This window comes from Accipiter gentilis, chromosome 33 (genome assembly GCF_929443795.1).
Source record: "Accipiter gentilis chromosome 33, bAccGen1.1, whole genome shotgun sequence".
NCBI lineage: Eukaryota > Metazoa > Chordata > Aves > Accipitriformes > Accipitridae > Astur > Astur gentilis.
The window spans coordinates 1,922,084-1,948,254 of record NC_064912.1 but is presented as its reverse complement, the minus strand read 5'-3'; the positions used below and the strand labels follow the sequence as shown (position 1 = coordinate 1,948,254).

General features: G+C 49.2%; 2 protein-coding genes across 3 annotated transcripts in view; both read left to right on the top strand.

The window, feature by feature from the left end:
* Positions 1-17,777, top strand: part of PIGQ (phosphatidylinositol glycan anchor biosynthesis class Q) — a 37,729-nt gene extending 19,952 nt beyond the window's left edge. For both annotated transcript variants that reach the window (XM_049791218.1, XM_049791217.1), the window contains exons 7-11: positions 1,035-1,146; positions 3,044-3,124; positions 4,143-4,257; positions 8,072-8,133; positions 12,521-17,777. In XM_049791218.1, the coding sequence (XP_049647175.1) occupies positions 1,035-1,146; positions 3,044-3,124; positions 4,143-4,257; positions 8,072-8,133; positions 12,521-12,673 (523 nt within the window). In that variant the 3' untranslated portion in view covers positions 12,674-17,777. The remainder of the gene's footprint in view (positions 1-1,034; positions 1,147-3,043; positions 3,125-4,142; positions 4,258-8,071; positions 8,134-12,520) is intronic.
* A 5,352-nt stretch (positions 17,778-23,129) lies between these two features.
* The window catches only part of RAB40C (RAB40C, member RAS oncogene family), a 38,156-nt gene continuing 35,114 nt past the window's right edge, over positions 23,130-26,171 (top strand). The window contains exons 1-2 of the mRNA XM_049791195.1: positions 23,130-23,239; positions 23,445-23,767. Of these exons, the coding sequence (XP_049647152.1) occupies positions 23,614-23,767 (154 nt within the window). The 5' untranslated portion in view covers positions 23,130-23,239; positions 23,445-23,613. The remainder of the gene's footprint in view (positions 23,240-23,444; positions 23,768-26,171) is intronic.

The window sequence follows — 26,171 nt, the reverse complement described above, 5'->3', positions numbered from 1 at the left end:
TGCCTGCCAGTCTGGAGGCACCCTGCCAATTCCTTGAAGCAGTTGGTGTTCCTCAAACCAGATTCCTCTCTTGGATAAGATGCCTTGCCTCTGCTTTCACAATGCTGCCTTGAAATCTGAGTAGCTTCTGTGCCTGAACTAGACTGGTGAACCAGTCTGGCTTTTGTAGCTCAGGCTTTCTCAGGCTCTCTTCTGCCCCACAGATTAGCTGTGTCCCCTTTCTTTACATCCACGTATGTTGGACATAGCTGCCCAGAGCTCTTTGTGCCTCTTCTCCATCCCAGGGGCTCTTTTCTTCCTTGATGTTATTCTGTAGGGATGTCTATTTCCCACCCCTTATCACCACAAGCTTCTCTCACCAAGGACTCACCCTTTTTTTTGGGAGGGAAGTAGCTCCAAGTGTCATAGCATCAAGTTACAAAAGCTGAAGGAAAGGAAGTGGTAGGGGCCACCAGCCATTTAGTTGATCTGTTTCCACTCTTAAGGATGTTTGAAGCTGTGCTTTACTAAAGAAGGTGCAGGGGCTCCAGTCCTCTCCCTTGTCTCTCTGTGCTGTGGAGGCAAAATTGAATTGCATTGACTCAAGAGTGAGGGGTGAGACCTTGGCCACTCCTGCCATGGAAGGGGTGTGAAGCAAGGGGATCAGGGCAGATCTAAACTGGAGAGACAGAGGTGAACTTGGGGGAATAAGCTTGCTGCTTCTTTTGCTACAGGGAAAGTGGTGGCATGGGGCTGGCGATTGCTGCTTCTCATAGGGGACGAGAGCCTCGCCACTGTCCCGGGGCATGCCATGGCCATTGCCCTCCAGTACTCCAGACCTGTGTGCAGCAGCCTGCTCTGCCCATGCCAGGGGCCAGCACAAATACAGTTGACTGAGTATTTTATCTGCGTCATTCTCGGGTTGATTTCTTTTGCCAACCTGAGTTCTGCGGCGTCAGTAAGTGAGTGGGTGCAGGGGTGTAATGATGGCAGCTGTTTTGTGTTGAAGCTCGGGAACTCGCAGCTCTGATGCACAGCGTCTTCTCTTTGCTCAGGCTCTACTGCCTGAAGATTTACGGCCTGTCATCTCTCTGGCGCTTGTTCCGTGGGAAGAAATGGAACGTCCTCCGGCAGCGGGTGGATTCCTGCTCCTATGACTTGGACCAGGTAGTGCTGCAGTGCCAGGGGCTTACTGCAGGATGCTGCCCGTGGGCAACGCAATCCTATCCTGCTTCAGCTAATATTGAGACAGAAGCCACGGGAGGCTTTGTGGTGCTCCGAACAAGCGCATGCCTCGGCACTCTGCATCTGTGGCTCTTCAACCAAATGCTTGGACTCTGCTGCTCTGCAGCACACCTTTGCTTCTCTGTATGTTCAGGGGGCCTAATTCTGGCAAGTGCTGAGCACCTGCAAGGCACCCTGGTGAACTGCAGTGGGTGCTGCAGATGCTTCCAGCTCCTGGAGCATGGGAGTGGGTGTGGGGGAGGGAGGCAATTTAAGAAGTGGTGCCCAGCAGTGTTGCCACAGTAACAGACATGCCAGCGTTTCTATTAAAAGGCCCTGTTTCATTCACGTTGCACTGGAGCCTGGCCCACACGTTCTCACTCAAGCAGCAGAGGTGTTTTTTGTCAAATACTGTAAGCTCTTTTTAATTTCTAAAATGCCATGCAAAAGTTCATCAGAGCCTGAACTGCTCCACGATGGCAGTGGCAAACATCACTAAAGTAATACAATAATATTTGGTAACTTCCAGGGCCTGGGCTTCTCTCTCCATTGCAACAGATAACCTTGAGCTTCTTACACCAGTGGAGGTGTAAGTGGAGGTGCTATTTTTCTGTTTCTGTGGTGATTAAAAGCTTCCATGCCAGGAGACTGCATCAGGGCTCCTCGGTCCCTGTGTACTTTGAGGAGAATTGGTTTGGCACTTCAGGCTTCATCCTGCTGCTCTGGAGGCCAGTGGGAATTACGTTGTTGGCCTGGGTGGGAAGAGATGTTCAAAGCAGACCTTAAAAGACTTTTGGAGATGTTAAGCGACTGCAGTGGAGTGATAGAGGAGGGGAGAGACAACTGCTGTGAAGAGAGTGGATTGGGTTCTGATTTATTTCTGGTTACATGCATAAAGCTGGGATGTTGATCAATCTCTGTGACATGGCTGTCTGTTATTTTCTTTTATAATATACCACAGCCATGATCTCTTTTTGCAGAAATGGCAGTGCTCTGTGTTCCTGTCGCCTCTCTGTTCTGGAAGTGGCAACAGAAAATCGAGGAGTCAGATCCCTATTTGTCCAAAATATGCATTTCTCCCAGTTGGAATTAGTTAGACTTAAGCCAACTAGGCTGGCCCAGAATAAAAATAACTTTTTCTGTGGGCAGTGGAGCTAATGACACCTGCTTTCCTATGGATTTTTCTCCTTCATCCTCTGAATATTGCTCTCCCCACCCCAGTAACTCCAGCTTCTTTCTGTGTCCCAGTTTCCCACCGAGCAAGAGGCAGAAGTCCTGTGGCTGGACTGACCAGCTGGCTGCTGCTGCTGGGAACGTTTATCAACCAGATTTTGCCAGCTTTTCACCGGGTGCCTGTTCTCCTAAAACAAGGAGGAACAAAAATACTTCTCAATTCTCTACAAAATTCCCTACCAAATTCCTACTTCTTTTTAGCCTTCCACATTTTTCTGGTAAAAACTGACCAATGGCTCTAAAACTTACGGGGACAGAGAGTGGAAAAATGGCATGAACGTGTAAGTCTTGTTTCCTAAGGAAGCTGACCTGAAATAGGAAATCTTGAGTATTGTCTATAAAGGAAAAAATGCGTCAGGATCCAGCTTGTTTGTCTTTCCAAACATACTCCTATAATAGGGAGCCTTCTAAAAAGGACCAGTGAGAGAAGTAGTACTGAAAATAAAGGTAACAGCATTAATCACATAGGGAATAAAAAAGCACATTAAGGAGTCTTGCAAACTGTCATTATCTCATGGTTTCCTATTATTTTATTTTATTTCCTATTATTTTATTTTATTTTGCCATTGCTCTGCTCATGATTGTTTGTGTTTCTCTTTTTCCCTAGTTATTTATTGGCACTTTGCTATTTACAATCCTGCTGTTTCTCCTGCCTACAACTGCACTGTATTATTTGGTGTTTACCCTGGTAAGATTTAACCCTTGAAGCTAGTCATACACTGTCTTCTGAGATATTAAAAAAAAAGTTTCCTAGTCATTCACTGTCATCCACAAAGAAAATATATATTTGTCGGTGTCCCAGGAAGGGTTCTCACACAGCCCGCGTAGGCCAAGCAAGTGGAATTCAGGATAAGTGTTTGTCTTTCTCCAAAGGGAATTCCCAGCAAATCGTGGTCAGCAGAACAATCTGTTCCCCTCTCTTTTACTCGGAAGTCTTTTTTTTTTTTATCTTTCCATCCCACGTCTGGGGTGATGGCCTCTCTAGTTTAATCCAGAACTTTTTTTTTTAAGAAATTAACTCGCTGTGCTAAATGCTTTCAGCCAGGCTTTGCTCAGAGTGTTGGACTGCTTTATTTTTCTTTTCTTCCCCCACCATGACCAGTCCTCTCTGAGGCATGCCTAGAGCAAAATTTTCCACAGATAGTGGCCATCATATGGTTTCAACATCTTTTTTGAGCCCTCTCTTTTCAGATTAGCTTGGCAGCAAAAATAAATGCAGTCTGACAAAAGGAGGTGCTTTAATCGGGGGACAAGAACACACTGAGTAGGAAGCTTATTTCTGACTGCTTTGCTCTTGCTTAGATGCTCTACATGGGGTTTCTTCAGGCAGAAATAAGCTACTTCAGCTCACTGTTGGAGAGAGAAAAATTTATAGTCACTGATACACAGTGCTAGAGTTTGCTAGAAATGGAAGCCTAAATTCTCTCTTTTAGACTATGGCCACTGAAAGTGGAACAGCTCTCGTGTCCTTGAAGGTCACAGCCTCTACAACTGTAGGAGCTTCATTTCAGTTACACTCTTAAGCTAAGATTGTCAAGGAACCTCATGCAGGGTCATCCAGGCCCAGCACTTCTAGACATCAAACCCACTTGGGGAGGCTTTAGCTTAGCACACAATGATGTCAGATTGCAGACCAGTTCATGAGTTTGCAAGTGTTTGCATCTCCTGTTTCTCTGAGATTTTTTTATTAAACTGTTTCTTTGTAGCTCCGTTTGCTGGTGGTGATTGTGCAAGGCCTGATACACTTGCTAGTTGACCTGATTGACTCTCTGCCTCTTTATTCAATCATCCTTCGGCTCTGCAGATCTTACAGACTTGCAGGTAGGTCCTTCAGCACTGCACATGCAGAAGTTCAAGGATTTTGCATTATGCATTTAATTTTGATGCAATGGGTAGCTTCTGAATAGAAAGATGCGGGGGGGCAGGAAAGAACCCAAGGCTCAAGTTGCGCAGTTGTCCATACTGTTAACCAATTCCTGCAAGGAGCAGGATGAGGTTGTCAATGGAAAGAAATTTGATGCTGAAGCTGAATTGGGAGCACCTTTACAAAGCCTGTGCAACTAAAAGTGACATCCAAACAAGCACCCTATAAATGAGTTCATCTTTTGATTACAGCACCAGGTCAGGTAATTCTGAGAGTTAAACAAGCTGTTAACTTTGGGGGTTTGGGCTCTGAAACAAGCCAAATTACAAAAATCCTTGGAAAATCTGCTGTTCCAAAGGCCTGGATCTACAGTGGCTGTGAATCAATGGAACTGCTTCAGTTCTGTGCTGACTTGACTAACTGAAGTCCTGAGCTGAGGTGTTTGGATTAATTACAGAGCCCTGGGCAGATTTCAGATAATTGTTCTCTTTTTGAGACTAATCTGTCACCATTTTGAAACTAGTCGTTGTTTTTTCCACTTTTGGTAAGCATCAACCATGGTTGGCACCAGAGTAAAGGATCATTTTGGAATGGGTTTAACTGTCAAACAGCTATGGTTAATCTAGTTAAAATCAAGCACGTCTAAATTATTATCTCCCATCCATTTAAAGAGCATACAGCAGGAATTTAAAATGTAAGAAAGCTTGATCATCTAAACCAAGGCTAGTCATCAAATGCAAAGGAAGCTTGAGGCAACTGATAACAGCTTTGTCTGTTGGAGCAGTGCCAGGCTTGATTTTGGGAAGGTATAGCTGAGCCATGTTACCAACTCTGTTGCTTTTCCATGTGTGCCTTCAGCAGATTCTTATGAGTTTCCTGGCAGAAACTTCTTAACCCTTCGGGGCTGTCTTTGGAGAACAGGAGATGCTGCTGAAGAAAACTGACCCAGTAAACAGCAGGTTGTAGGGCAGAAGGAAATCTTGTTGCCACTGAGAGATGTAAGCCATATATTCCCATCAGTCTTAGATTACTTCTCCTCAGTTTTGTTCAGCCAGCTACCTACTGCAGGATAATAAGCCTCCATCCAGGCAGAGGATTGTCTTCTCTGTTGAGCTTGTTACCTGACTTACTTTCCTTGTTGGCTGTTTGTTTGCTCCTCTTAAACGTTTGAAGAAAGAGAACACTGCAATGCCATGCTGCCTGCTAGATGAAGAGGCATCTCTGAGAATTTCTGCAGCCTGTGTTCCTGCCCCAGCGCAGAAACATGACATTGCAGTAGTAACAGATGGAGCAATTGACTCAAATTCAAAGGACTTTAGAGAGTACACATCACTTGATGTCCTCACTGCTTAGGTTTTGCCTCCCTTTTCAGACTCAGAACTTGGATAAGACATCCTCTAGCATATGTTACAGCAGCTGATTTTACAGGCACCATCAGGATGGTTCTACCAACGTGAATGGATAGCTTTTCCTGTGAGCAAGGGGTTAGTGCAGTGTTTAAGTTCAACTCGGTTCAGTCGTGGCATCTGGCCTCCAAGTTCTTTGACTCGGTTTCTGAATTGACAAAATATTACATTGATGAAGGCTGGGCCAGGATAAGTGAACGATCCATGTGCACACGAGAAACAAAAACCACATCTTCTTTCCATGCATCTGAAGTTAAATACTTCGGACTTTAAAAAGCCTTTTGCACATATATCAAAGCTGATGTTCTCTGTGCAAGAGTTCTGTCCGCCCAGTGTCAGCTCAAGGGATGCCACCTTGCTTGGGATGGGTACACTGTGATGTCAGTTTATAGTGTGAAGTAAGGCATAGCAGTGAGGTTCAGGGGTCTCAAACTCTGCCCACACACGAGTTACCAACCTGCTGTTTGATTGTGAACATGTCAGTTCATTTTCTCTGTATTTCTCTTTCCCCCTTGCCCAATATTCACATCACAAACTTTGGGGCAAGTTTTGTCATGGTTCTGTAGGACCTGTCATGGTGGTGTCTCTATGATTACTGGAAAACAAACAAGCAGTGAGCTCGCTTTAGTGCGCTGTCATGTGAAACAAAGTAAATGGGTTTATGTCCTGACCTTTCTTGTACCATCGATGGTGCCCGTGTACAGAAAAAGCAGAACCCTGTGCTCTGGAGTTGGCTGGCAATTACAGAATAGTTTAGGGTTCTTCTCTGTTAGAGTGATCTGTTGTAGACCAAGCCTTCCTGCTTTTTCTGTGAATTGCTCAGACTCCTGAGCACTGTTGTAATCTATAGGCTATTCTAAAATAAATTTGTAGCCTTTTTGTGCATGTATTTTCCTAAAAGTTTAAGACTCTTGAACAATTAAATAATCTAAGAGATTGTTGGCTTGCAGCTGTAGAAGGGAAGTGTGTGGCCCTGACCTGCAGAAGCAGCATTTTCTGGTCGAATGGACTGTTCCTAGGATAAGACTCCAGAGTGCTCGACCACGTACCTGAAACTTCAGTGCACACTTGTTTCTGTCTCTATCTGACAAATTGCCTGCCTGAGAAGTTGTTCCTGGAATGGCTTAGACACTTCCTCTTAGCCAAAACTCAATGAATCACACTGAACACTTTCTGTCATCCAGCACATTTGCTTATTGAGACCCAGGGTACTCAAACATCTTTTTGAAGCCATCAGGGAAGCCCATGTTTCAATGTAGTCCAGTAAAATGCAGATAAATCCTTCCTGTCCTGTACAGAAAAGGCTTTATGGTTTAGGGAGAGAGTTTAAACCATAGCTCTCTGCTATACAAGAGCATTCTCTCCCAGGAATAAACTGTATAATTTTAATTAATTCAAAGCTTGAGGAAAAAGAGAAGATGTTTTGGGTTTTAAATGTGCAAGAGTCACATAGATACTACAGCAATGGGGCTTACACAGATGAAGAGTTATTTCTATTTGTACTCCTGAGTCACTGTTTGATCTGTGGCAGATCTCTTCATTACTCTTGCCTCATCTTTTTACCTGTAGAAAGGAATAATAGGGGCACACTTGGCTGGTACTGGTTTGCAGAAGATGGATTGGTTTTATTTCTGTGAAGTGATTCGAGACCTTTCAAAGAAAAATGCCTCTCTAGTCGTAGTTGTTACCTTTGTTTGAAATATCGCATTAAATGTTCATGTGCACTATGTCACCGTTGGAATCCAAAATCTTTCCTATTTATCTTTCAGTATTGCGAATGTAGCAAATCCAAGAGGAAATATAAAAGTGGCAGTTTTGATGGGGTTAGTGGTGTGTTAAGAATATATGAATGCTGGGATTAATAGGCAGTGATTGCTATGAAACGTTTTTAATGCCTCTAGGCCAGCGACTTTCCTCCCTTAGTCTGAAAGAGGGAAAGATTTGCACATGTGCTGTATCCACATGAGTACAAATTAAAGGCGAGTTCTCTGCCTGCTATTAACATGGAGTTGCCATTCTGAAGGAAGTTTGGGAAAAGAGAAAGATTTTTCCATCCCTTTGTCATCATCAGGTCTGGCTGTCTGATTTCTAGGCTTTGTGCTTGCTTTAGGACTGTGTTTCCAAGCTGGAAGTCAGAGGGCTGCTTTTAATGGAGCTAAGAGAAACACATCATTTGTCATTATGCTTAAAACCACTATAGAGAGAATCTGTGCTTCCTGTTGCAAGTGTGTAAGGGTTCACAAATCAAGAAAGGTCGAAGGCTCCATTTCTAGGAAATTGGTGCTTAGCCAACACAGCTGAGCAGAAAATGGCATGGTCTTTTCTCCAAGCATGGATTTGGTTTCCTTGTTTTGTTTCTTTTCAGCTGGTGTGAAGTTCAGAGTCCTTGAGCAGCAGGATGGGAAACCTCTTCGACTCCTTATGCAGGTAAGCCATTTGTGCCCTCCATGACATTTTCTGCTGCAGGCTTCACCTCAGATTGACCTCAAGGTCCTTCTCTCTTTTGTAGCAGTTCTGAAACTGGTCCCACTGAAAGATCCCACTTAAAAAATTTCAGCTGTGAAGTGCTGAAATGAGGGAAATGTGTTTCACATCGCAATGACTGGCTGCTGCTTTCTCTTCTTTTTAATACCTGCTTGAGTCCTCCCTTTAGAGAAAATGCAGTGTCCTGTATGGTGTCAAATGAAATGGGAAAGATAGGAGAAACATGGAGCTCTGTTACTTCTGGAATTAAGACTTCACGTCATTATCACCTCGCTTCCTGGCTCTATGCAGCTTCACCTTAATAATTGTTGAACACTGAGAGAAGCAAAAGAAGGTAGTTAAACCATCCAAAATGAACGACCGTTAAGGGCTTATAAAAGATCTTCCCCTCCAGATGTGCTGAAAAGCCTTAGCTGCTCCATGATGCCAGCAGGATGAGTGCGTGGGCGAGACAAGAGAGGGAAGGGCCGCCTTATTCTCCTGAGTTGCTCTGGCAAAGTGCACAGAAAAAGATTACCTGTGCTTTTGTAAACTCACATTTCCATGCTCTGTCTTCAGAGATACTAAAGGAAATTTTTTTTCTGAGAAGAAATTACATGATGGTAGCAGTGAATTTCTCATTATGCTTTCAGGAGTGATTGTGAGATTTCCATTTCCTCACTTTGCAGGAGTACTGCTATATCACAGGGTCGCTTTTCTTGCTCTTTGCATCCTAGGAGGAGAGTCTGCAAGTAGCATATAGAATTTATAAAAAACACTTGGATGCTGGGGGAATGTGTGGGAAGGAATTAACTGCAGCTTCCCAGTTCTCTTGCTTTTTCCATCACTGGTCTAGCCCCAGCCCTATTTCAGCAGAGGTCAGATTAGCACGGAACCAGCACACCAGCTAGCAGCAGTTCAAAAGGGAATCCCTTCAACAGATGTCTTCTATGGCAAAACTAGCATTTCATAAGCATGCTGTCTTCCCAGTTCCTATCTTTCTGTAGGGTAGTGATGTAAGAACCAAAATCTGTCATTCGCTGTCACCAGAAGACTCCATAAAAAGGAAACCAGACACCAAAGATGAGGCACAGGAGCTGCTGAGCAGAGAATTTGGCATCGGTGTGTTTGTGAGATGAGGTAGATGGCTTCTCCAGAGGCCAAAGATCACGACTTAGAGAGCAGAGGCAGTGAGTCATACGAATATGATGAATTTTCCTTGGACCACTGCAGAAATGTCCTTTTGCTATCTAGAATATAGCATAAGTCATCATATCAAGAGGTGGAAGTGCTTTAGTGGATGTCTCTCTTGGCCTTCTGCTCAAATAATAATGAACAGCGAGTCAGTAAAGGCACTTTTTTGCTCTTTTTGCGCTGGTGGAAATGAAAACTGGGTTTATGTCAGAAATCCTGCTGAATATACCACTTTCTGATAGGTCTTTTGAGAAGACAATCTAAAAAGGCTATTTAAGTGACATGCTAAAATTCTTATTTATGGTACATGATGATGTAGAAATTTTCTTTCTAGAAATTTCACAGTGACTTTGTCCACTCCCCATATGGTACCCCTCTGGATCTATGCTTGGTGGAAGTAAGGCTGTATGCTTGTACCTATGCCCAAAATAATTTAAGTTCTAGGTGACTGATACATTCACAGCTGTCCTTTGGGGTGCTGGTAATGGATTAGAAATCAATAATGCTGGCTTTGAGCATTCACTTTGAGCTTGTGGTTTAGCCGAGTGATTGTTTTTTTATTTTTAAGATTGTATCACTGGAATGCAAAGTCCAGACACAGGCAGGCAGAGGGTGGGGAATGATATTTCCATTCCAAATGCTACTTAATTTTCTCCAGGAAGTCTTACACAGTTCAGTATTTTCATTAGTGTTTAGAAATAATTTATTTTGGTGCACAAGAAGAAGTATTTCTGGCAGTGTTGCTCAACTGAACTGATAGCCCAGTGAGAAGACATGATGAGTTTGATTCATCTGTATACCTTCTGCTAGAAGTGTTGTCTTTCACAGCAATTGCCTTGAAAAGGGTTGAGCAAAAGAGGAAGGGAAAAGGGAACAGCTCCATTATGAAACAAAGGATGTATATTATATCAGGGTGTATTATAGCTTTGGACTAAAGAAATTGCATAAAAGGAACTCATATTGCCACTTCCCTAATAAACGGTTGCTTTTGTTTTGCTTGTTTGTTTCCATTTATAATAGGAGAGACAGGCGCATATATTGTGCTGGGCATAAAATCATCTCTTGTTATTTCTCAGTAGGCAAGTGTTACTGCTCGGTATCACCACTCTGCCTATGGATGATTTTCAATGAGAAATGTTGTGTCCAAACCTTCCAGCCCACGTAGCTAATAGTCAAAGGAACACACGCTATGTATCTCCCTTGTATAGCAGCAGTTCCTGTCCTCCCCCAGCATGTTTTCACTTAAAACATACTGGTTTGCCCACAGCTGAGGAAATAGGCAGAAATAGTTACTCAAGTTTTACTGTTGTTTGTTTTGGGGGCAGGTTTCTTTGGTCTTTGGGGTTTTTTTTCTCTCTGTTTTCTTTTTTTCAGCTAACTGTCTATGACCACAATGCAATGAGGTTGGTTATAGTCATGCAGAATGTCCCATAAATGCTGTGGTCAATCCTTGGCCTTTAGGCTGTAGAATGTGTTTGAAATATGAGCTGCATGAGTTTGGGTTAGACATACCTCAGGTGGTATGAGCTCTGCTCTTCTGTTTCTGGTACAAATGTTCATTTTAATTGCATTCAGAACTAGCTTCCTGTGAATCTTTCTGGGACCCATTTAATATCTGCTAATGAGTTAGTGTCCCACAGCCGGACCATGCTGGGTCTGGCTGTTCCTTGGCTTACTTCAGCCCCTCCGAGCTGCTGCCCAGGCCTTTTTCCTAAACTTCATAGGGATGCTTCTGTGTACAGGCATTTTCTCCTTCTCCTTCAGCAATGTTGTACTTTGAACCTAATTTGACAAAAGTCTCCAGGACTAATTCTAATGAACCTTTGCTTATCACCCTTTCCCAGAGCTCCATCTTTGTAGGCACTCTGAGTTCATCCTCCCGCTCTCCAGGAGCACCAGACAGCTGAAGCAAACCGGTGGTACAGGCAAACTCCCAGAAAACTGGTTGCTCTTCAGTGGACAAAAGAAATATTCAGCTTTTGACAAAGTAGTGACTGTCTGCATGGTTTTTGCTGTCTCTCTTTCCTTCTTGTGGCTAGATTTTCTATGGTGAATTACAGTCTCCTTTCATGCAGCTGCTTCATTGGTTCCATCATAGCTGGACCCTTTCATTAGAGGAGGATGTCCTTTCATTTCCCCCCACTGTCCAAGCTTCCTCTAGCTCTGTAAGTTACCCCTTGGCATCTCTCATGGTCTGTTTTCTGAGATCCACCATTTCTGTGTAATCTGTTTAGTCTTTTGGAGACAATTTATTGGTGTGCATCCTTTTTGTGCATCAGATCTTGGCCAGATTGGATCAATCCTCTGGACTTTACCTATCTCTCTACCCTGAAATGTTTCACTGGAATGAGATTTTCCAAGGTCTAATGTGCTTCTGTTGCCCCTTGTCCAGCTAACATGTCTGTCTGCCTCCCCCATCTTCCAAAAGGTTGATACAGCAACTTTGTGACCATAGTCAGAGGCCATGAGCTTTTGTAGGCAGAGACTCCAGACGTGGTCATTCTTGGGATGGTGATTGAAATAAAATTTTAAAGGATGAACTCAGACAAGGAGACTTAATTTAAAATGGTAATGAGCAGCCCTGCATGGCATTGTGTGGTATGCATCCTGTTTTGCTAGGACTCCATTCCACTGAGTGGGTATCAGGTCATATCAGGCGTAGCCTAAAGCATAGCTGTGGGCTGAGGGCTTAGCACATTAAAGAAGTAGGCTCGTATAAGATATGGCTTAACTGGCACATTATAGAGGAGTTCCTAAGAGTCACAGTACACCCCCAACAGAGTATTGCTGTCTGTGATGGGAGGCCCCCATCTCTCCAGCCACTGCAACTTCCTAATACAACCAAGGCAACAGTTCCACACCCTTGTGTAATGAGCATCACTCTCAAATCCTGCTGGTGCTTGCGTCTGCTTCTCTGCTTGAAAATGATTCTAATAATACTCCTTGCCAAGCTTGATTTGTTAATGTTTTGGGATGTTGTAGAAGGCTAAACAGCTTTAGCTAGCCAAAGAGGGATTCTGATGCTTTGTCAGTAGCAGTATTGATGTTTTAACAGAGGCCGGTGCTATGCAAAAGTTGCACCTGCCCTCCTCAGCTGCCCGTGTTTCTTACTACAACACGTTTTCATTGCTCCTGTCCCTCTTTCTTCTCCTCATAGATCAACCCTCTATCATATGGCAGTGTGATACAGACATATAGGCTGCCAACCTACAGCTGTTACCCTAAGGATTCCTGGACATCTCTCTGCAAGAAGCTGTTCCTTGGAGAGCTAATCTACCCTTGGAAACACAAAGGAGAGAAGCAGGACTAAAGGCAGCAAAAGAGCTTGAGAGACTCGGTTAGAAAAACATATTGAATCCTAATGCTTTTGGACCAAAGGCATCTCAGAGCCAGCAACTGCTAGATCCCTTTAATTAGATTTTGGTAACATGGGAGGGGCTGAATTTTTAAAGGCAAGTATTTTTAAACATTATTTTTCAACTTCCCTACACTGTGTTTGTGTAATATGCTAATGATTATTTTTGAAGCAAAAGGTTAAACCCATCAGTGCCTCATGAAACCAGCACTTAGTGTAATCGAGGAAGTACCTCCCGAATGGTTTGATGTATACATCCTTCCATGTAAGCTCACAGGGCCGTATTAAAACATCCCTTCGGGTGGTTCAAAGCCACAATGCTGAGGTGCGTTCTGCCAAAGGGTATTTTGGACCTTTTATGCTTCAGCCTTCAAGCCAGCTGATCAAAACCAAGATGGAGGAGGATTAGCTTGTAGAGTCATACACTGAAGACTGTACAGTGGGGCTATCTGGGTTCATAGGACATATTCTTCTCCTTTTGGGTGGGCTTGGATTCACCCTCACTGCAGCACCAGAGGAGGTGTTAAGCATAGTAACAGTGGGGCTGGAGGCCCAGAAACACAGACTGCTGTATGTTTGTGCATATATGGTCCCATCTACATTTTTTCAAAAGCAAATATTGTTTTGGGGAGAGCTATGTCCTGAGCTGACACCAGAACTGAAGTGCAGAGCACACAGCCTCAGACCCCAGACTGCTCAGGTTTATGTGGCAGCAAGCCATGGTGGCTGAGAGCTCTGGGCTCTGCCAGGGCTCAGGGCTTTTTCGCTTAGTTGCAGTGTAAGGCAAATGCAGCTTTGCTGAGTCCAGCTCTGGCTGGTGGGTCTGCCAGAGGACTGCAGCAGCCCGGCTTGTTACACAGCTCAGCCAGCTCAGGGAAGCGTGTGCTGTACTCCCTTACAGGGTCAGTTCATCCCCCTGATTCTCAGGGCCCGGGTGAGAGCCTCGCCGTGTGGTGCCTCATCTTTTGCACTTTCTGATAGTCAAGGAGCCTTTACGTTTCTCTCAGATATGAGACATTTAAAGCCACTTCTTTCCCTGAAACTACAGACACATTTCTCTTAGGAGAGTTTTCCTGCTTTGGATACTACCTCCACAGGGCAGCAGTGCTCAGCTTTTCAGTGTCCTGGTCTGATTGTGTGCTCATTTTGACGCGAGTCTTCTGTTCCCTGTCTTGGGGATAGTGCCTCTGCACACAAGCGCTTGATGTCCCACTAGGTACTCTGTTGTTGTGTAGACATTTACATACAATCATTACCCAAAAGTACACTTTCTCCAGGTCTCCTAGCTCCTCTTGCCCCAGCTGAAACAATGATGTAGTATCGTTGTACCCTGCTGCCACTTTGCATGCCTGAAGTGATTGCGTTAACTGGCACCTGAGAGGTGTGCCGGATCCTGCCCCCTTTTCCTTTGTCTGTCCAAGGAACCAAGGATGGAGGGGGAAGAGGAGGATGTGTTGTGACTGCAGTGCTCAGCCCTTCTCTGGAGGTCTGCCTGTGTTTTCCACGGGGAGTAGGTGGAGGCAGGGCAAGGAGCCGTGACAAGGTGCCCTGGGCTTTAGTAACCTTCAGTCGGCACTTCCACTGGCAGGATAAGAGTTTCCTACCCCAGCCCCATGTCTCATCCATGTACTTGAAGCTGTCACAGAAGAGAAGGGGTTATGGCCCTGCTGCTTTAAGACATCCCTGGCCAGATATATTTGGTTTGTCTGTAGCTGCTAAAAGCCTCTCATGGTGCAGCCACTACCTCTTCAGTTATAGCTTGATCAGGAGAAAATAAGCTCTGTAGGCAGGTTCTTAGTTCAGACATTCCTTAGCAGGAAAACACAGGACCTGCCAAGGTCTTACACTTTTCTTAAGGACATCATGAAGGGAAGCAGTTGCTACCCAAAGAGGATGTCTTATTACCTTGATCCAGGGAAGAAGGGCACATCATTGAAGAAAGCCAGCATGGCAAAAGCCCCCCCTGCACTGTTTGCCACTGCAGGCTCTGGGTGGGACACCACTGGCTGCAGAAACCGGAGAGGTCTTTGGTCATCTTTAATGCTCAGTGCTTAAAACTCATGTACAAATACAGCATCTTCTTCTTTTGGAATATCGGTGCCCAAGTATTTCTCTCCTCTCCAGGTTGTGATCCATTTAGTGGATGAATGGTCTGAATAATGTTTCTCACTTCAGCTTAAGTCAGTGTCATGGAGACCCATCCTTACCTGGCACTCAGCGGAGCAGATTTACACTTTACCTCCTTCTCATGTTTCCACTGGAGCTACTAAATAATATTCCCCCTGCTTCCTCCCACGCCTGCATAGTTTGGTTTACTAACCGCTGTGAGAAACTTTTATTTTTGGTCTTGTGAAAATAATGTTTCTAATATCATGGCTTTTAAAATCTTTCTGTGAGACCAGACAGCTCATGATGGTCCTAATCGTGGCTGTCCTTTGGGATCAAGTGACCTGAAAGCCCCAGAGACTGCACAGAGCCATGAAAACCAGCAAATGTGACCTTCCTGTTGGGAACCTGCCAAAAATATTAGACGTTCCAGTGTTGGGTCTGTTTACTAAAGGCTGATACTGACTCCAGGGATGGAGAAATATCAAACTGAGAAGCAGCTCCTCCTCAAACCCAAGAGCCTGAATCTTCTGTGACACGGAGGACCTTGAGTAGCCCAACTGGGAAATGACAGCCCCTTGTGGGTGCGGTTCTCCTGTGTCACACAGAACTGTTGCCTGAGCTGTCTTACTGTTTCTCATACCCGGTGTTCTCCTTGCCCGTGATGGTATCTGAGCTTATGAGCTTCTTCTGCTGGATATTTGCCATGTCTCTCCTCTTCCTTTCCAGTCACTGCTGTGAAATAGTCTTCCCCCACCCTTTTCCGATTCTGCGCAGAGACATTACAACAACTTAGCAGACATCCTGCTCAGGAACATTTGACCTTATGTCATCTCTCTAATTAGAAGTTGGGATCAGCATCATCTTCCACAGCAGCACAGACTGGCCTAGTGCTGGCATTTCCTCAGGGAAAAGACTGCTGGTAAGGTTATGGCTCTGATTTATCCTCAGATCTATATTATCCATATCAGTCTTTGGATGAGAAGTAGTTAAAGATTTCAGATCTCTTCTGATTCCTACCACCACACCCCGTATAGCAGGCAATGAGCAGTCTTTGCCAACCATCATTCAAAGACTGCAATCTTGCAGACTTTTTTAATACTGCATTTCCTCATTATTATTTCTTCTACTTTATGGTTCCCAGTGCTGGCACAACACTCAATATGTCTCTTCAGGTAGGCTTGGGTTTTGTGAAGGAAAACGTGATTCACTGCATGCAAAACTCCATCCTAGATAGAAAATCTGTCTTTGAGAAATACTTTCCTTTCCTAACCAGAATAGCATGTGATGATGCTGAAAGGAAATCTCAATAACTACACTGCACTGAAGACTCTGGTTATGGTTTTGGGAGTTTTCCCTGATCCTGCAGCTGGACTGTGCCTTGTTCTGCTGGCACATGTGAATATTCCCTCAGGCCCACAGAAAGAGCATTGCACGTATGTATAACCCATATGTCAACTTACACTCTCAGGAGTGTAAGGCAGGAAAATCTTCTGCTTTGTTATCGTGCAGATAATGAGTTGCTTTCCTTCTACCCTGGGCTGCCTGATCCTGCAAGCCACAACACTATCTATCTTCTTGCTTAACTCAAGCCCTTAGTGATTTACTCTTTGTGCTTAGGCCTGCTGATTACACCATCACAGAATCACAAACTGGTGGAGGTTGAAGGGGCCTCTTAACATCATCTGGTCCAACCCCCCTGCTCAAGCAGGGCTACTCAAAGCTGGTTGCCCAGGACCGTGTCCAGATGGCTTTTGAATATCTCCAAGGATGGAGACTCCACCACCTCCCTGGACAACCTGTGCCAGTGCTCGGTCACCCTCACAGTAAAGAAGTGTTCCCTGCTCTTCAGACAGAATTTGATGTCCTTCAATTCATGCCCATTGCCTCTTGTCCTGTTGTCAAGTTATGCTGAGCTAAGAGACACCATAACTCAAATCTCTTAGCAAATTTGAAGATTTGCAGTCCCATGTTGTCTCTGTTCCTGAGCAGCCCTATTCAGGGACTATTCAGCAGTCCCTTTGCCTTTTGGGGGGTATCCAAGCCCTCTGCAGTTAAAGAGAGTTGCCTGCTCATTGAGTCAGTTACCTGACCTGCTCTTTGCCAGCTTTTCACGACCTGGTAGCAGAGAGAGTGCGTGCTGTCCAGCCAAGCTCACTGTCTGCATTCAGCATAGAGTGGGGGGATGTGGGCAGAAACCCCTAAGCTGGCAGCGTGCAAGTCTGGCTGGATCAGGGAGCTGCCTTTGTGTGGTGCTCTGAGGCTCTGCATGGGTAATCGGTGGCAGCGTGCTGTGAATACAGATGGGATGTGTCTGGATCCCAGCTGATCCATCCACATGATGTGAGGCCACAGGGCTTACCAGCTAGTTCAGGAGCTTTTGGGTTGTATTCCTCTCTGCAGGATAAAACATGTTCAGAGCAGTCCAAACCTTATCTGGGCAGCTGATCTGCCTTCCTGGATGAGAAGAGTGTGCCCATCACCTTTGCATCTGGCTCACCATTTTGCATTGGGAGTGGAACAGCTTGCTGCTTGCAAGAGTCTGTCCCCTTCAACTCCAGTCCTTATCCACATCTGGGCCTGGACCTCCAACCAAGAATCCTCAAACTCCCCATTTATTGTCTCAGCAAGCTAAATATGAGGAGGGTACGTGCAATTATGAATGCTGTAGGCGACAGAATGTAAACCCTTCATTTCCAAACAGGGGATGAGGCTCAGGAGCAGATGGAAGTGCTGGGTGTGCTGCTTGCCCAGGGAAGCACCAGAGCCAGGGCCCTGCTCTGCACTCACTGGGGGCCTAGAGGGGCTGCACGTCCCGCCCGGAGTGTTATTTAAGCATCTGGTACTGGGGAAATTTGTGAGAACTTCACAACTGTTGTAATCAATCCTCCTACTTACAATGTTTTCTGTTTTTAAATAAAGTATTATGAAAGAGTACTGAAACATTTACCGTTTAATTAAAAGTGCGTGTGCGCGTGTGTGTCTTTGCCTGTGAAGTTTGATGAGGAAGTTTGACCTACTAAATGTTAAGCAGGAGCAAAGTGCTCACGTAGCAGCAACGCACTCTTTGTTTTAAAATGTCACCGTTAACACCATATGAAGGTGACTTCCTTCCCACCCCAGCCCTGATTTAAAATGCAGCAGTCCAGCTTACCCATCCAAGGAACAACTCCTGGCTTAGTAAACAGACGTGCTTCATGCTCATCACGGTACCGTTTTTGCAGACAGAAGTGCCTGGCAGAGCGATGGCGTCACTAGCAGGGCCTGTGTCGGCAGGTCTGTGCACAGTTGGGACCAGAGAAGCAATCTGGGTACCGGTTGCAGGTGCTTGTGTTTGAGAGTTTCTGTTCTGCTGACAGGTGTGAATTTTTTGGTTAATTAAACCTTTTAATCAGAACTTAAATGGATTTTGACTACACTAGAATAAAGATGTTGGGAGAAAAATCAAGCTCTTCCCTCTTGTTTAACTTGCTGCTGAGGACCTGTGTGACTGCCTCGGCAGCATCTGCCGCTGCCGTAACGACTGGGCAGGGTGGCTGCTGGAGGCTCGGCTTGTCCCAGCGGGCTGCTCATCCTGGTCCGGAGGCCTGGCCGGGCGGTTACTTGATCTCTGCTCTCCACACACACAAAGTATTTTGCCACTAGTCCAGCTGAGAGTGTTCTGCTAAGGCCAAATCATGAAGCCCTTACCCCAGCTGGTCCAGCAGATCCTGCCTCAGGCCTCGGAGACAGTTGAGGGGATGCTCCTCCAGCTCTGTTTTTATCCTATGATTCAGTGAGGGGCTCCTTTGTTTTCTGTGACCCTACCTGTGTGATGTGTCACTGTTCGGTATGAGGCGGACAAGCCTCTTCAACATGTGCACTGTGCATTCCGAGCAGGAGCACAGGCTGCGCCTGGGAATGATGGGTGTCTCGTGGCCACTTCTCTCCTTCTCACATCCGAGCAGTCGCACCCCTGAATCCTATCCTCTCCTCTTTTTTTCTCTTCCTTTTCCTCTTCCTTTTTCTTTTTCTCTTCCTCTTCTCTTCCTTTTTCTTTTTCTCTTCCTTTTCCTCCTCTTCCTTTTTCTTTTTCTTCCTTTTTCCTTCTCTTCCTTGACCATTTGCACCCAGCTGCCTCTTGCCTAGCTAGCGGCACCCAGTTCCACTTGCCTTCCACAGCGTGCCATCGTCCAAGCAAACCCAGGGCACCACTGGTTGCTGGTGGTTGTCTGAGGCCACGCAGAGCCGGTGCGTGACCACAACCGGAGCACTGTCACCAGCAGAGCCGTCGCGGCTGCCGTGTGCCACGCTGCAGGACCCCAGCAGCAAAGCAGCGTTGCTCCAGGCCAGCTGAGTGTCAAGCGCAGCCAGCTGGATGCAGGGCCATGGCAATGTCCCCACGCTGCAGCGAGCCTCTGCCAGGATTGCACCTCTACGTCTGCCTCGCGCCGAGGCTGCTGCCTCCCGCAGAGTTCTGCCATCAGCTCCTGAAACGACCCTACTGCCTTCTCCGTGCTGCTCCTCTCTCATCCCACCAAGGAGGTGAGAAATCATTTGAATGAGCCATAAACCAGGGCTCTGGGCTTGGCCCTGAAAGGGTAGCAGGATTGAGAACCAGAGGCTAAGAAAAGAGAAATGAAATTGAGGAGATTACTGCCCATCCTCCTCTTCCCACCCGCTCCCCGCCACTTCAGATCCAATGGACCGGTGGACAAAAATGAGAGGACTTGCTTTTCTCTCCTCCTGGGCAATCCAAGCACAGACAGGTCCCCCCTCTCCACTTCCCCTGCTCCACCATCCAAGGCTGTGCCCTGGGGCAGGAGTTTCTCGCCTGAGCCCCTGCTCCCCCAGGAATGCTGTCGGCAGCAGCTGGGGGTGGCAGCAGCTCCAGATAGAATCAGCAGGACGTCTGCTATTTCATTTTGGTTTTGCAGAGACTGGGTGAGCTGGGCTGTTTGGGAGGCAGGGGTGGGGGGGACAGAAGGGGGCTGTGTTTTGGCTGCTGCCAAAGCAGACAAGCCAAACCGAGCAGTGCTGCGTGTGCAGATACCCTCACCCCGTGGGGATACAAACCCCTCACCAAAACAAGCCCCCCCAAAGGAGTTTACACCATGTGCCTCCAAGGCAGCAAATGAGCTCAAGCCCTCAGGCCACAGGAGAGGAGAGGGAGCCAGGCTGGGACCACCGAAGTGAGGGGCAGCCCCCCCACCCAAGAGCCCTGCCACCTCTCCTCACCCTGTGAGCATGGAGGAAAGGGCTCTACCATCTGCCTTGCCCAGGCTGGGCAGGGTCAGAGCATCACCCTCCTGCATGCAGCACAGCACCCAAGGGGCAGAGGTGCTGCACGCAGCTCACCAGAGCACCGGAGGGTCCCTTGTCCCCAGAGCCGCTGGGCCCTGCCACCCCGTGGGATGCTCAGATGAGGCATTTTGGTGCCCAGAGCTTGTGTCTCAGCCAGCTGAGGACTGATGCCTTCGTCACTGCCCAGTCCATGGCGCTGCATGTCGCCAGTCCGTCACCTCTGAGGGTGGAAAGTCCCCTTGGCTGCATGGCCAGCGTGGTGGAGCCAGCTGGACTTTGCCAGCTGCCAGTTGCCTGGTCTCAGTCCACCCCACTTCAGCCCATTTTACAGATTCCCCTTTGCCAGCCCCATTTTTGGGGGATCTTTGGCAGAGTTGGTGATGGGGGTTATCCACGCACCCATGGCTGCGGCTGTCCTGGCCCGTTGCTTGATGGCAGAGCAATGCCCAAGGGAGCAAGGTGAATCAGCCGTGCAGTAAAAGACAGGTTTGGGCAGCAATTAATATTTTATAAAAGCAAGAAGTCTCGCTGCCGCTGCAACTGGAGGAGCGCGAGCCAGGGAGCAGAGCAGGAGGAGGAGGAGGAGGAGTGGAGGCTGGAGGAAAGCAGAGCAGAGGAGCTGACTCACCAGCCCAAGGGAGGGCTGCGCTCAGCCCCGCCGAGCTGAGAGCCGTGGGCTTCCATGGCCGAGCTGAGAGCCGTGGGCTTCCATGGCCGAGCTGAGAGCCGTGGGCTTCCATGGCCGAGCTGAGAACCGTGGGCTTCCATGGCCGAGCTGAGAGCCGTGGGCTTCCATGGCCGAGCTGAGAGGCCATGGGCTTCCATGGTTGAGCTGAGAGCCATGGGCTTCCATGGCCGAGCTGAGAGCCATGGGCTTCCATGCTACCGGGCAAGGCAAGAGCCCTGATCCTGTGTTAAGCTACAGCACCAGTTACACAAAGGCCAGGGCAGCGGGAGGTGTCTCATGCAGGATTGGGCTCCAAGACTTATAGAAACGTGGGAGACAGAAGGGCAGGGGATTGGGGGGGGGGGCAAGGCAGCAGGAGCAGAGGGGCCGAGAGCACCAGGGCTGCACGGGGACATCTTCGTAGCAGGCAGCAGGGACGGATGCGATGGATGCTGGTGTCCTCCCAGCATGAGGCGGAGGAGAAGGGATTCAAAACTGGGACAGGAGCAGAGACGAGGCAGGATAGAGGGAGGTGGGACCACCGTGCCCTGGGCTGGGAGCTGCAGCCTGAAAGCTGGAAGAGGAACAAAGGTCAGGAGTGCTGGAGCATGATGGGCCTGGGTGGTGGGTGCCACCCTGTCCCCCCCATCACCACTTTCACCCTGCGCTGGCCCAGCAGGATGGAGCTGAACCACTCGCCGGCATCTGTGAGGTCCCTGCACGTCCCAGGTGTGTCCTTGCCCTGGGACCTGTGGTGCCACCAGTTTGCGCTTATGGCACAAAGCTGCTCCCGGCAGAGTAGAAGCTCGTGCTCTTCCCTTCCCCGGCAGCACCCTGGCGATGCTCACCCAATGCCACCAGCACTGGGAGTGACCCATCACCCCATGGTGGGACACCACCATCTCCAACCCTCCTGTGGGACCTCCTCTGCCCTGCGGGAGCCATTTCCAGGGCGGTTTGGCAGTGAGGTCAAGGGGAAAAGCATCTCCCCCCCAACCATCCCCTGTCCCTCTCCATCCATGAGTGACACCAGCCTGGGTGAGGTGGGGTCCCTGAGCCCCCTCCCTGGGGCTAAACCCCTTGGGCAGGGAGGACGGAGCAGGGTACCCACGTGTAGGCATGGATACACATGCGGGTGGGGAGAGGTCCCTGGCACCCCGTAATGCCGCAGCAGAGCTGCAAACGTGCAGCCTGACGCTCCCAGCCAAACATGCCAACCCCAACCCACCTCCTGCTCCGCCAGCACATCCACAGGGTTGACCCTCCCAAATCTTAATTTGCTGCAGATTCTGCCACGCTCTTCAGTCCTTTCCAGAGCTCTCCGGCACTCGCAGCTGCTGGGAACTCCCCGAAGGAGCCACGGGAGCTGCAGCATCTCTGCATGCTGATAAGCATCCCCGGTGCTCGCTGGGCTGGGGGCCCCTCGCTCCTGGGTTTGGGACACACACACATATCACTCTAAATGGGACTAATTGGCGGCAGCCAGGCTGGGAACCTAATTAGCAGGCTGCCCGCTCGAAAAATTAGCCGGGACACTTTGTTTGGCACAGGGATTTTGTCAGTGATGCTGGCAGGGAGGGGACCTTCGCCCAGTTGGGCACCAGCACCTTCCCATGGGAATCCCGTGGGATCGGGCCTGGGAGTGGCTCCTCGTGGAGCCGGGATCTGCCAGAGGCTGCTGCCAGGCCGATGCCGAGGGTTTCCGATGGAGGCTGCCCGGTCCCGGTGAGATGCCGCTGGAGCAGCGGGAGCAGTTATGGGTGCTCCAGCCCCTCGTGGGTAAGGGCTCAGCCTGGCGTCCACGGCCCCCACGGCCATCCCGGTCCCCTGGGGACACGCTGGATGTCACCTCTCCAGCCCCAGCCCTCCCCAGGCCTGTCTCGCCGACTGTGGGGTGCGTGCGTCTCCCACCCCCCATAACCCATCCCTGGGAGCTCCCCCATACCCGATGCCCCCCAATACCTGGGTGCCATCCCCCCACACACTCAGACCCTGGATGCACCCCAATCCTGGGTGCCCACCATTCCTAGGTGCCCACCCCACACCTGGGTGGCCGCCCCACACCTGGGTGCCCCCACACTCCGGCCGGCCCCGCCACGACCCCCCCTCCAGACTCGCTTTCCCATCATGCTCTGCTCCTGCGCGCCCCGCGCTGCCGCCTCCGCCCCCCCCCGCAAGGCACGCCGGGACCTGTAGTCTGTACCCGCGCCGCCCTTCCCTCCGCCGGCCCCGCTCCTCAGCACCGCCCCTCGAGAACCCGAGGGGCGCGCCGGGGCGGGGCCGGCTTTGACGGACGCGTCGCTAAGCCTATGGAAGCGGCGGTAGCCGGGAGAGGGGGCGGGCTTTGCCGCCGCCTCTCCCTCGGCCCGAGCGGGCGCTGCGCGGCGGCGCCAGGCGGAGGCTGTGGCCGTGGTGGTGGCGGCGGCTGCGCGGCCCGGCCCGGCCCCGGGCTCCCCGGCCCTGAGGTGGGTGGGAGGGAGAGTCGGTCGGTCCGGCCCGGCGCTGGGGCCACGGCGGGGCACGTTCGGGCCGCGGGGCCTGGCGGGGCGGCGGCGCATTGTGCGGGCGGGCGCGGGGGCTTTGTCAGCGGCGGGGGGCGCTGAGGAGCCGGCGGGGCCGGGCTGCTTTCCTCCTCCTTCCTCCTCCCTCCTCCTCCTCCTCCCGCCGCAGGTCCCCAGCGCGTCCCTCGGCGGAAGATGCGAGGCGAGGCGGAGGGCCGGCTGTGAGCTGCGGGCGGGGGGAGAGGCCCGGCGGTGTCCCCGGAGAGGGGCCGGAGCCCCCCTCCCCCCCCTCCTCAGGCCGGCGGGCGGCGGAGGATGCGGGTCGGGCCTCCTCGCCGATGAGAGGGAGGATGGGAACCCAGGGCAGCCCGGTGAAGAGCTACGATTACCTCCTCAAGTTCCTGCTGGTGGGGGACAGCGACGTGGGGAAGGGAGAGATCCTGGAGAGCCTGCAGGACGGGGCCTCCGAGTCCCCCTACGCCTACAGCAACGGTAAGGGGGGCTGGGGGGGGGGGGGGCAGGATCGGTCCCGTGGCCTCCCGGGGGGAGCCCGCACCGCAGCACCCGCGTCCCTGTAACAGGCAGCAAGCGGGGACCGGGGCGAGGGGTCGCTGCCCCTGGGGAGATCAGCGCTGGGGAGGGGAGGGGGGGGGGGGGAGGCGTTGTTTTGCTTTTTTTTCCCTCTGATTTTTTTTTTAATTTTTGTATGGACTGGAAGCGAAGGGCGGTTTGTCAGGGGTCGCGTGGCTGGCAGCAGAAAGGCCACGGCTGTTGCTTAAAATCCTGAAGAGCTGCAGGAGAATTTGGCTGGAGAGAGGGGTCGGTGCCTGATGTAATCCCTGGATGTGCGAATCCCCCAGCGCAGCTGGACCCTTCCCAAGGGGAGCTCTGCCTCGGCACCCAGCTTAAAAGAGCCGAGCTGATTTCCTATGGCCGCCGCAGGGGTTAACGAGCTGTACCCAGAGGAAGCAGGGTCTGTAACAAAAGAACAGGAGCCTTATTTCCAGGCCAGAGCTGCTCTCACTTGGTAGCTGGCTACTGTGAGCGCAGCTTGGTCCGCCTCCTGCAAACATCAAGGTTTCTAATGGAGCCCATGACAGACCATTAACTACAGTGTCACAAGACCATAATTAAGAGCCAAGGAGTGGCGCTGCGTTATTTCCTGCGTCCCCTCGCTGCAGTTAAAGCATAACACGGCCTGGCAGGGTGCAGGTCCTGGGGTGGTTTTCAATCTGTCATCCTTCCCCCCAGCCTCCGTGCAAAATAACATCCCCAAGGGCTCGACAGAAGCGATCTAGTTCAGAGCCTGCATCATCACTACAGCCGACCCGAGGGCTGGAGCAGGTGGTGTTTAGCTTTCCCTGTAAGCAGGAGTCTGAGGGAATCGGGTGCTTCTCGATGCTCTGCATTGAAGCTGGCTGAATTTAGAGCGTAAAGGAGCGGTGTGGCTCGGCTCCTGACTGCGTGCCCAGTCCTTGGAGCTACTACCAGCTTCGTAGGAGCTGATGCAAGCACGCACCTGCTCCGCAGACATTTACGGGGAGGTGGTGACTCAGAAGTCAGGCTGGTAGTGAAATGAGAGCAGCAAATTCTGGAGCTAGAAGGTTGTGGTATCATTCATCTCCTTTGGTGTCTAGCTGAGCTGGTGCGGTTTGCCTTCAAGGAGATGCTTGGTGCTTTTAAGCTTCCCTGAAGAGAGTTTGTGTCTCTGAAGAACCTGCCTCATCTGGGAGCTGTAGAGCTGCTCCTTGGGGTTAGCATTTACTAAGCAGAAAGGGATGAAGAGTGTAACGGGGTTGTTGTTTTAAGTGAAGTGTTGAAGTTGGAATTGTTTTCTTATAAGAATGGTTTTGACCGCTGTCTTGAAGCAGGCAGTGCAGGAGGCATAAGTACAATTGCAAAGTGAGTGTGCGGTGTGTTCTTTGATATATACATAAAACCCAAAGAACGGTGACTTTGGCTATCACTGTAAAAGTTTTGTCTCTGTACCCACTATTTTATAACAACAAAATACCACCATCTTTTCTCTGGAAAAAGAAATCTTGGTGAACTAATATTATTTTCAGAACCTTCCCTCATCTTCTGTGGGCAGTTGAAGCCATTCCTAATTAGAGAATTAGGTCACATACTGTTTTTTCACAGTAATATGTGCTCTGATAGTCTCTGCTTCTGTTGCTTCTGTGAAGCTACGTGCCTTTTGGATAATCAGATGGAGTAGCTTTGAAATCTGAGTGAATTTGATACTGCTGATATTCCTGACAGCCTTGGCAATCAAACTCCCTCCATCTCTGGCGCAGTTGGGATGTGCATACTGGCAGGGCAGGCTTCTCCGCCAGTGTGTTTTCACTCTGCCCTGACAGAGAGCATCCCTTGACATGAAGGCACTTAGATTTTTGTGAACAGTTAGTGCCTGGCCTCCTTTTTGACACATGCCTGATGCTGTCCCAAAACTGCAATGGTGGAATATTGTGTAGAGGCTCTTTTTGTAAATCTTTTAATTGTAAGTGAGTTGTCCTCTTCCTTATCCCCCGCCAGACCACATCCCAATTTAAAATAAGTATTGTATTATCTACTACTTATTTGATCTGTCCAGAAAACAGAACTTGCTGTTACCAGTGTGAAATGGGGTATGTTTTAGGTTGATCTTGTGATTGGGACATCTCGTGTCAAGCTCAGATCCCTAACCTCCAGTGGGAAGGGCTAAAGCCATTGCGCCTTCTCTGTCTCGTTGGGGTCTGCTGCTTTTACTGTGTTGGCCAATCACAACTGTTTTGACACAGGTTTTTTGAAATGTAATGTGAACTGCATTGTCCTTTCAGCTCTGGGAAGGCATACCTTTAAAGCTCTGTATTTTTGCTGCTGCTCTTCTGCTGTACACCTGGCCTCTAGAAAAGGG